Source organism: Diabrotica undecimpunctata, chromosome 7 (genome assembly GCF_040954645.1).
Source record: "Diabrotica undecimpunctata isolate CICGRU chromosome 7, icDiaUnde3, whole genome shotgun sequence".
NCBI classification, from domain to species: Eukaryota; Metazoa; Arthropoda; class Insecta; order Coleoptera; family Chrysomelidae; genus Diabrotica; species Diabrotica undecimpunctata.
In genome coordinates this window covers 81,104,482-81,115,110 of record NC_092809.1, presented here as the reverse complement: position 1 = coordinate 81,115,110, position 10,629 = coordinate 81,104,482, and the positions used below count along the sequence as shown (strand labels likewise).

The 10,629-nt window shown below is 35.1% G+C and overlaps 2 protein-coding genes across 2 annotated transcripts; both read right to left on the bottom strand.

Annotated features, from left to right (window-relative positions):
* Positions 1 to 7,441: 7,441 nt before the first annotated feature.
* LOC140446491 (uncharacterized) lies at positions 7,442 to 8,689 on the bottom strand. The gene has a single exon (XM_072539046.1). It carries the CDS (start codon positions 8,687 to 8,689, stop codon positions 7,442 to 7,444), a length of 1,248 nt encoding a protein of 415 aa, XP_072395147.1.
* A 112-nt stretch (positions 8,690 to 8,801) lies between these two features.
* Positions 8,802 to 10,064, bottom strand: LOC140446490 (uncharacterized). The gene has a single exon (XM_072539045.1). It carries the CDS (start codon positions 10,062 to 10,064, stop codon positions 8,802 to 8,804), a length of 1,263 nt encoding a protein of 420 aa, XP_072395146.1.
* Positions 10,065 to 10,629: the final 565 nt, after the last annotated feature.

Sequence of the window (10,629 nt, the reverse complement as noted above, 5' to 3'; positions counted from 1 at the left end):
CACTTAACTATTCTTCAATTAAAATTTAAAATATATTAACAAATTCACTAAAATGTCACAAATAAGGAAATTATCAACTCAAAGGTAAACAATACAACGCCATGTTCCTTTTCCTCAAATCGCTACGATTGGTTTATATTACCAATGTGCCAAGTTTTACAAAAATTTAAGATTATCAGAATATATTACTAAAAATCGAAAATTATTTCGAAGATTGACTTAAAAACAAAAAAATTGACAACGTCAAATTAGGGATTTGTGCCTATGACTGTGACGATCTTATGACTTCAAGTAAAGATGTAAATAGCCCGGTCCTTCTTTATTTATACGTCCATGCTCGGCTTGCATGTTGCACAAACTCTATATCTTTTTTGTTTTGTAGAAACCAAAGTGACCTGATGTCACATCATCATGAAAGGTTTTCAACACTTCATCCCTATTAGCTGTTGGGACTACTATTTTCCAATCAGACATATTCGATAAAGATTCGACAGGACTGATAACGTGTTTATAAAGGATATTATTTTCCACCTTGAAATCAGGATATCTACTAAGTTCTTGGGTGACATTATGAATCATCTTTCGATACCAATTATCTGGAAATAAAGTGGACAGATCTAAAAGATTGATATCGAACGTTCGTGACAACGCGTCTGCAACCACAAAACCATTGGCTTTGCGATGTACAATACTATAATCAAAAACAGAAAGCCTACAAATCCAACGGGACAAACGCTGTGACGGATTTTTCATAGAATGTAACCATAATAAAGAACTATGATCCGTAATGATAGTAAACTTACGACCTTCAAAATAGTACCGAAAGGCATCAAGACCATGAATAATTGCAAGAAGTTCTTTTTCTGTGGTGGAATATTTTTTCTGTGCTTTATTAAGCTTTTTGCTGGTATAAGTTATTGGGTGTTCCGAACCATCCTTTATCTGAAATAGTACACCACCTGAAGCAGTGTTGGAACAATCTGTCATGAGATAAAAATGCTCTTTAAAATTTGGAGACGTCATGACAGGAGCACTAGTAAGAGCTTCTTTTATACGCCGGAAAGCATCATCGGCTTCTGAAGTCCATGTAGTGGTTTGGCCTTTTTTCCTATTTTTAAACAAATCTGTAAGGGACACAACAAAGTAGAATAAGACGGAACAAACCGACGATAATATCCACAATTAATGGCTGTAACTGTAAGATATGACTTAAAATAAACATTAGATATCTTTAGTATAGCTGTTTATTCAAGAATACATAACACATGTGTATCAATAACTTCTAACCTAAGTGTTGCGGCTGCTACCGACAGGCGCCTAGATGACAACTGTCCTAACAGGTAACTGTCATTACCATTACCTTTTAGGACTTCAGCCACCTTTACATATGACATTTATATAACACATATTACAGTAACTTTATCAGGATCTGCCCTTAAACCTTTACTATCTACTACATATCCTAAAAATTTAAGACTAGGACGACAAAACTGACACTTATCTAAATTAATAGTCAAGTTAGCCTCTTTGAGACGTAAAAACAACTTATAACCAAAATGTCATCCAAATAATAAAAAACATAGGGCTCTAATTGAGGGCCGATAACCAAATCCATCAAACGACACATTGTCTGAGGAGCTGAAACAAGACCGAAAGGCATAGTGACAAACTGGAAATATCCTTTCCCACTGACTGCAAAAGCTGTATACTTTTTACTTTCCTCACTTAAAGGTATTTGAAAAAAAGCTTTAGATAGGTCGATAGAAGAAATATACCTAGCATTCTGAAGTTTACTTAAAATGACATCTATTCGGGGAATAGGATAAGCATCCCGATTTGAAGTAATACTATTCAACTTTCGACCATCGAAGCAGACCCTAAAAGATCTATCTTTTTTCTTTGTTAACCACAATGGACTACAGTAAGAAGACGTGGAAGGTTCAATGATTTTCAACTCTAACATGGAATTGATTTCCTTTTCCAAGTCAACTAGCCATGCCTGAGGAATAGGATACTGATATTGTCTAAAAGGTGTGGTATCTCCCATTTCAATAGTATGAGATATTAAGGAGGTACGACCTAACTTGTCTTTTGATGAAAGAGATACAAATTTAGAGATCATATTCTCTAATTGTCTTTGTTCGAGACTAGATAAACTCGAAAAGTCCTGAATAGTACTAAGTACAGACAGATTAAATTGAGAAACAGAAAAAGAAAAATTAGAACAATTTAGTGTGCTATTAAAAGCATTTAAGAAATCCATACCTAAAATTATAGAATTCTGAACTGAGGGAATAATATAGAATGTAATTTGCTTACATAAATCTGCTACCGTGATTTCAGTTTCAAATTTGCCTGTAATAGACTGAACTGTACCATCTGCAGTAGATACTTGCAGAGAAGAAATGGGCATAATAGAAATCTTAGCCTTTTTCAATAAAGCTAATGAATGTGAACCTATCACAGAAATGTTTGAGCCACTATCTAAAAGAGGTAAATAAGATTGTCCTAAAATCTTAATAGGAAGATAAGGTCTATTATCATTATGTTTCTTCACTAATAATGAATTCAAATCAAAACAATCATTATCTGATTGGTCAAAAGTTTTAAATGGTACCAAACTAAACTTATTATCTCTACCAACACAATCAGAGGATGCAATAGGAAAACAAGAAGAATCAGAAATAAAAAAATCCTCCTGACCTGTGGTAGACTCTGGTATACATACTGGAACTACTACACTACTACTATCACGTTTAACACTAAAATTTGGGGAAGATAATCTATGCGAATCAAATGTTTTAGATTGGGAAGTTACTTTTTTGAGTGATTTTGTGTGATGTGTGTTGGTTTTTTTCCTTTTCGACTGGAAGATGGGTTTGAGTGGTTGGAACAGTTGCTTTGTTTGATGTATCGGTTTGGCTCCCTGATGGGGGTGTGGACGGAGAAACGCTCAGGGGACGGACCTCCGATCGTTCGTTTCCCGAACACTTAAAGCAATTACGTTTAAGAGTATTTTCTTTACCACAACCATGGCAGAAGATACGGGTACGAGGGATACCGCAATCATAAAAAGTATGACCAGACTCACGACAATTCCAACAAACTACAGAACTCAATGTGGAAATATTACGTTCATGGCCTTTGGATTGCCACGAACGGTGTTTGGAAGTATCTAGGTGACGTACAGAGTTAAAAGAAGAGGGCCGAGAAGTAGAAGGAAGGTGAGAAGACCAAGATAAAGTTTCTTCTAAACGTTTACACTTCTCCGTAATATCAGCTATACTAGTGATCTCTACGAGGGCCAACTGCTGATGATAAAATGGCAATAGACATTTCAGGATGATCTTAATCTTTGCAGAATCTGTCAGAGGTGTTTCAAGGCGACTACACATACCTAAAATATTATTAATGAACATCGTAACAGACTCGTCTGGCTTCTGTTTACGATTTTTAATTTGATCTAAAAGGTCGTCTTGAAAAGAGTAAGGTAGAAAATCAGACTTAAGTTTCTGAGCTAAATCAGACCAATTTGAAAAAATATTGAGGTTATTCATAAACCACGTAAAAGCTGCACCTGAAAACAATTCTGCAGACGCTGCGAAGAGATCATCTTCACTCATTCCTCTCGATACACGAAGACATTCCACTCGATCCAAAAAGGAAATAACCTGGTCATAATGACCTTCACCAGAAAATGTAATGCCCCATTTATAAACCAGAACAGGTTTGGGTTGTAGAAACGCATTTGCCGCTTGGACAGAAGAGATTGGAGTTGATGTTGCTATTGGACTCACTCGAGAATCAAGTTCGCCCTCTAGACTTAAGATTCGGACAGAAACAGAGCGTTGGAAGATTTGTTGTGCCTCATCTGAGCAAGATAATAGATGAATACGACCTGATATGTGAGCTAGGCGTGATATTAGCCTGGAATATAGGCTATCTTGGACAGTCCCTCTAAAATCGGCTATCCTTTTCGCCAAATCATCCACAGTGTCTTTAATCTCATGTTGTTGCACCTCAAAAGGAATATTTGAGGCGGAAATCTGTCGGAAACTCCTGTTTCCTTCTTCCCGCCTTAAAGCTCCACGCAATATTTTGCGTTTTAGATCAACATTGGAAGACTCATCAATATTGATGTCCCTAATCCTTCACTCGTAATCCAATTTCTTCACTAACAAATGTTTTACCTTAAATGCAGACATTATGAAAACAAAAAAAAAATAGATGAATAGATGGAATAGTCAAAACAAATAATGTTTTAACACTCCACAAATTCAATCGAAGAATAATCTAAAGTGTTCTAAAAAAAATATAAATATAATTAGCCTGCATCCACACAGACAGTGGTCAGGCTTTCAGAGTTATGAATAAATAAATTTGAATGTGTCGACAGGGATCTGTCCTATTCTGTTGATGTGATGATATGGATATAACATGGGATGACTGATCTTAAGATGACATACTGGTGAGAAAACCTGTTGATTGTGATTGTGTTTGTCATTTCAGGCATAAAAACATTATTATCCTCTGTTATTTGGAGTTTATACTGAGCAAATATAGTTATAGTTACTACATATATCAGGTTTTAGCAAAGCTTGCATTCTGGGTGAAAACTTTAAACATACCCTAGAAATAACTGATTTACCTTATCCATTGTTCTTTTTTTGCTTGTTTTTTTTGTTTTCGCTATCATTCAGTTATTCCTCATTCTTGGGTTTTCTTTTTGCAAGAAGTAATATTTTGCTAATCTAATCAAAATCATAATTTTGATGATAACCAGAATATTTTTCTGGAACTTATATTATGATTTTGATTTATATATATATATATATATATATATATATATATATATATATATATATATATATATATATATATATATATATATATATATATATATATATATACAGTATAGGTAAAAGTTTATGATCGGTATGGACCTTACGTGAAATGGAGTGAGAAACACCTGTTTAGAAAGAGAGAGGTATATTAGGTCCGTCCTTTAAATATCGCCGAAAATACATGAGTGGAAATAATAAAAAAGGGGAAATTCAACGTTGCCAAACTTATTGGTTTTATTTGACCTGTTGTCTTTTTAGCATTTGAACAATGTTCTAAGGTAATCGAAATGGATTTAAATGGCAGCTTACTCTTTTTTATTGGGAATAATAACCACTTAAATTTATTAATGATTCGTATTTTAAGTACGATTTCCGAATTAAAAATCTAAACATCAAAATAAGCTTATTTTAAAGTCAGATTGTGCCTTATTTCCAATAAAAATAATAAACTGCATATAACGCCACAAACTTCATACAAAATTATTTGGCAACATCTCGTGTCGCGTGGTCAAAGCTCCAAATCAAAGTAGGGACACAGGTAACGAGAACGAGTAGAGATGAGTAGTTGACGTTTTTATCGTTAAGAGCGTAGGCGCAAAATTTCGGGCCAATGTTTTTTAAATGCATTCTTTTTTTTCGAATCCTGAGAAAACTAATAAATATTTTTGAAAAATTTAAACACAGAATGAAAGAATACATTATTACCGATGGCCGAAAGTCCCTGAAACTATAATGTTTATTTTAATAAGTTACAGGGATGAAAAAACGAGAAAATTTAGTATGATTTTGAATTTCAAATATCTCATTAAAAAAAAACTTCTTGTTTATTATAAAGGACTTTCGGCCCTTGGTAATAATGTAATCTTTCATTCTGCGTTTAAATTTTTCAAAAATATTTGTTAGTTTTCTCAGGATTCGAAAAAAATGAATGCATTTAAAAAGCATTGGCCTGAAATTTTGCGCCTACGGCTCTTAAAACCGATTTTCGTAAACAAGTAACTATGATTGTTTAACAGTAGTTTCAAGAAAGAGAGTACCTACATGAACAAACATAATGACTATTGTTACGATAATAAATATCATGGCCTACAAAACTGTAAATATATTATGACTAATTTTGTTTTTGTTGTAGAAATTTCGGCGAAGGATCTAGACCCAAATTATGATGAATCATCCGACTCGAGGTTTCCAGGTAGGCAGAATAAGACCGGTCTGAGCTTCTGGTTACTTCGATGGGAGATCGTCGCTTCGCCGTTGTTCTCGAATAGCGGGATTTTATATTTATAGAGGAATTTTGTTATGAAGAGGGTCAGTTAATTTTGAAGAAGATTCGCGGTCGCGATTTTAATTGTTACGTTCGTCTAGAGAAATTATGTATTATTAGTTAAATAAATTGATATAAATTATCGTGCTTTTTAATCGAAGAAAAGCAAGATCTACTCGCACTCCCCGATGACTACTCGCTGGCCCTTACCATCCCGGCCAGTATCAAAGACGCACCAGGGTTGGCATCCGTTTTTCGAAGGAAGTTTGGTCGAGTTGCAGAACTTCAATGCCAAGTGCCAGCTCCCGGTAAAACCCTGAAACTCCAAGATGCATCACGTTACCTTTTCTACCTGGTAACAAAAGACACTGCCCGTGGCCAACCTACCTACCGAGATGTATGGGAAGCCTTACTTCAATTGAGAGAGCACGTACTAGATTCCTACGTGCAAAAGTTGGCCATGCCAAAGTTGGAGTGCCGCCAATTAGATTGGAGGCTTATCCGAAATATGGTGGAGGAAATCTTTAAAGACACAGAAGTCCAAGTGTTAGTCTGTTGCAATCCGCATAGTTACTGGTGCGGAGAGAAAACCGTCCCTTGTCATTTTTATACAACTGGAAGTTGTAAAAGAGGGTCCAGTTGCCGATACCAGCATACCGTTCCAGTTCCAGTCCCGACAAGGTTCCAGGAGGAACCTTCTTTTAAGAGGGGGACAATGTTACGATAATAAATATCATGGCCTACAAAACTGTAAATATATTGTGACTAATTCTGTTTTTGTTGTAGAAATTTCGGCGAAGGATCTAGACCCAAATTATGATGAATCATCCGACTCGAGGTTTCCAGGTAGGCCGAATAAGACCGGTCTGAGCTTCTGGTTACTTCGATGGGAGATCGTCGCTTTGCCGTTGTTCTCGAATAGCGGGATTTTATATTTATAGAGGAATTTTGTTATGAAGAGGGTCAGTTAATTTTGAAGAAGATTCGCTGTCGCGATTTTAATTGTTACGTTCGTCTAGAGAAATTATGTATTATTAGCTAAATAAATTGATATAAATTATCGTGCTTTTTAATAAATTAAAATAAGAACAATATAATAAATTAGTAAAGAATTCGTAAATAAAATACAACAAAATATAAATAATTATAAATAAATAAAAGACTTTACACTATTATCGTTTATGTGTTTATTATCGTTCAAGGTTCAAAAAGAAAGTTTGAATATATGGCGGGACGCAACATAGCCGCCTCCATTGAAAGTCTAGTGGACTTTAAATAATTGGTAGAACACAAAGTTTTATCACTGGGCGTTGATAACTTCCATTCAAAGTCTTTACGGTAGCAGTTCGAATAACGCCATCAACACCAGGGAACACTTTTGTGGGGGCAAGTCATCTTCTTTAACGATTACCAACGTTCCAGGTTGAAGTAGGTTAGGTGAATTATTTTTCCATTTTTCTCGAGCCTGAAGTTGACTAATATAGTCTCTAGACCATCGAGACCAAAAATCTTGAGTGATTGCTTGAGTAAGCTGGAATTGCTTCAATCTGTTAGTCGGTGTATTCAAATAATTTGGTTCTGGAATGCTTGTGATAGCTTCTCCAATGAGAAAATGCGATGGAGAGAGTGGTGTAGTATCATTGGGATCGGACGACAACGGATGCAAAGGTCTGGAATTTAAGATTCCCTCTATTTGAACCAAGACTGTTAGAAACTGTTCATAGGATAAAACATTGGTTCCGACTACTCTTTTCAAATGAAACTTGACAGATCTTATTCCCCGTTCCCACAATCCCCCAAAATGAGGCGCTTTCGCAGGTATGAATTTCCAAGATATACCTTCAAGTGATAAATTAATATGTATTGTTTTACTTTCTTGTTTAAGAAATAAACCAAGCTCCTTATAGGCACTTACAAAATTAGTGCCATTATCCGAAAAAATTACAGAAGGTTTGCCTCGTCTAGAAGAAAATCTTCTCAATGCTGATAAAAATGAGTGTGTAGTAAGGTCTCCAACAAGTTCGAGATGAACTGCCTTCGTGGCCATGCAGATAAAAAGACAGATATACGCCTTTATCGTTTTATAGGGTTTGGTAAATCGATCTCTTATCATAAAAGGACCAGCATAATCTACTCCTGTATTATAGAATGGTCTACTTGGGGTTACTCTTTCTGGTGGGAGTTCAACCATTAAGGGTTGCAGTGGAACACAAGGGTATTTAAAACAAACAATACAATTATGTATGATTTTTCTAACTAACTTTCGAGCATCGAGTATCCAATACCTTTCTCTTAGCGTGTACAAAGTTAATTGAGGCCCTGCATGCATCAATTGATTATGTTGATCTAAAATAATTAGCTTAGACAGAATGTGATCTTTGGGTAAAAGTATAGGATGTTTTTTAGGAAAATCATATCCTGATCTTTTAAGTCTACCTCCAACTCTTAAAATGCCAGATTCATCAAGAAAAGGGGTTAATTTTAGCAACTTACTATTAGAAGGAATATTCTTATGTATTTTGATAGCTTTAATCTCTAATGTAAATTTATCAGACTGAACCAGTTTCACGAGTTGTATCATAGAACTATTTATCTCTTCTACAGTTAAGTGATCTGTACACTTAAAGGGTGTATGTCTAGTGTTATTCACGAATCTCAGTACATAAGCAAAAACCCTAGTGAGTCTAGTGAGGTTAGAAAATTTGTTTAATAGACTTTAATTCAGGAAGTTCTGAACAAGGAGCAAGTGGAGTGCCATTGATAGGCCATAATGAAGAAGGTAATAAAAGCTCTTCTGGACCATGCCACCACAAATCAGAATTACATAACTCTAGAGCTGGAATACCGCGAGACAATAGGTCTGCAGGATTTTTCTTAGTAGGAATATGAAACCACTGTTGAGAATTAGAAAGTGATTGAATGATTTGTATACGATTAGCAATAAAAACCTTATAAAGATGTGGTGAGGATTTGATCCATAAAAGAATAATAGTAGAATCAGAATAATAATAAATTTTTGACACATGCAGTTGTAGAGAATCTTTTATTTTATTCATGAGCTCGGCCAATAATAATGCTGCGCATAGCTCTAATCTAGGAATATTTAAAATTTTCAAAGGTGCTACTCTGTTTTTAGCGCAAAGTAGGTGAACCGAAATAGTTCCTGAGTTATCTATGGACTTCACATAAATAACTGCCCCATAAGCTGATTCTGAAGAGTCAGCAAATCCATGAAGTTCTATAACTTCAGCCGAGATGCATAATGCATGCCTTGGTATTTGTAACTTCTGAAGCAAGTGGATTTGATCTTTGAATTGTTGCCATTGATATGTTAAGTTCAAAGGAATTGATTCATCCCATGTGATACACAGCTGCCACAATCTTTGCACTATTAACTTGGCTGTTACTGTATACGGAAGTAACAGTCCAAGAGGGTCAAATATCTGAGAAATAATGCTTAAAATAGACCTTTTTGTGACAGGATCGGAAAATTGATCTCTGATTGTATACATTAAAACATCATTTTTTGGATGCCATAAAAGTCCAAGGGTTTTTGTAGGTTCGTCTATGCCTAAATTGACAAATGATTCAGGGTCAGTGGATGAGTTTGCAATTTCGATAGAATTAGAAACGAATTTTCTAAGTGGAAATCCAAAAGTATTTAAAATGGTTGACAAAATGGACCTTATATGTTGAACCTCTTCAATTGTTGATCCACCAGTGAGCAGGTCGTCAACATAGAAATCCTTTAGTATGATTTTACTAATTAAAGGATGTTTCTCGGAAATATTGTAAGCTACTTCATGGAGGTAACGGATGGCAAGGAACGAAGCAGACGCTGTCCCATATGTGACAGTGTTTAGTTCGTACACAGATATAGGATTAGAAGGATCCCTTCGCCAAAGAATGCGTTGCAGTGAACGCAATTTAGGATCAACTAGTACCTGCCGGTACATTTTCTCAATATCAGCTCCCACTACAAAGTTGTGCTTCTAAAACGAATCAGTATTGAAAATAAATCATCCTGCACCACAGGGCCGACCATCATAAGATCATTTAAGGAAGGACCAGAAGAAGTCTTTGCAGACCCATCAAATACAACTCTGAGTTTGGTAGTGGTGCTATCAGATTTAAAGACGCAATGATGAGGTAAAAAATAACCTAAAGATAGATTTGAATCAGAAACCAATGTCAATAAATTTCGAATATTGAATCTTTAAATCGATTTTTAGCAAATTTTCTCTCTAACGAATAAAGACGGTTTTCAGCAATATCTCGAGACTCTCCCAACTTATTGATAGGTTCCTTCAAAGGAAATTTAACAACAAAACGACCAGTTGGGTGAAAAATAGTATTTTCTACGAAATGCTTTTCACAATAGGATTCCTCTAGAGAAAAATGTTTTCTTGAAGGATACTCATTAATATCCCAAAATTTTTCCAATTGATATTTTAATGAAGACTATAGAAATTTCATTATTCATACTAAAATTGCAATGAGTTGTGGTGAATTTTGATTCAT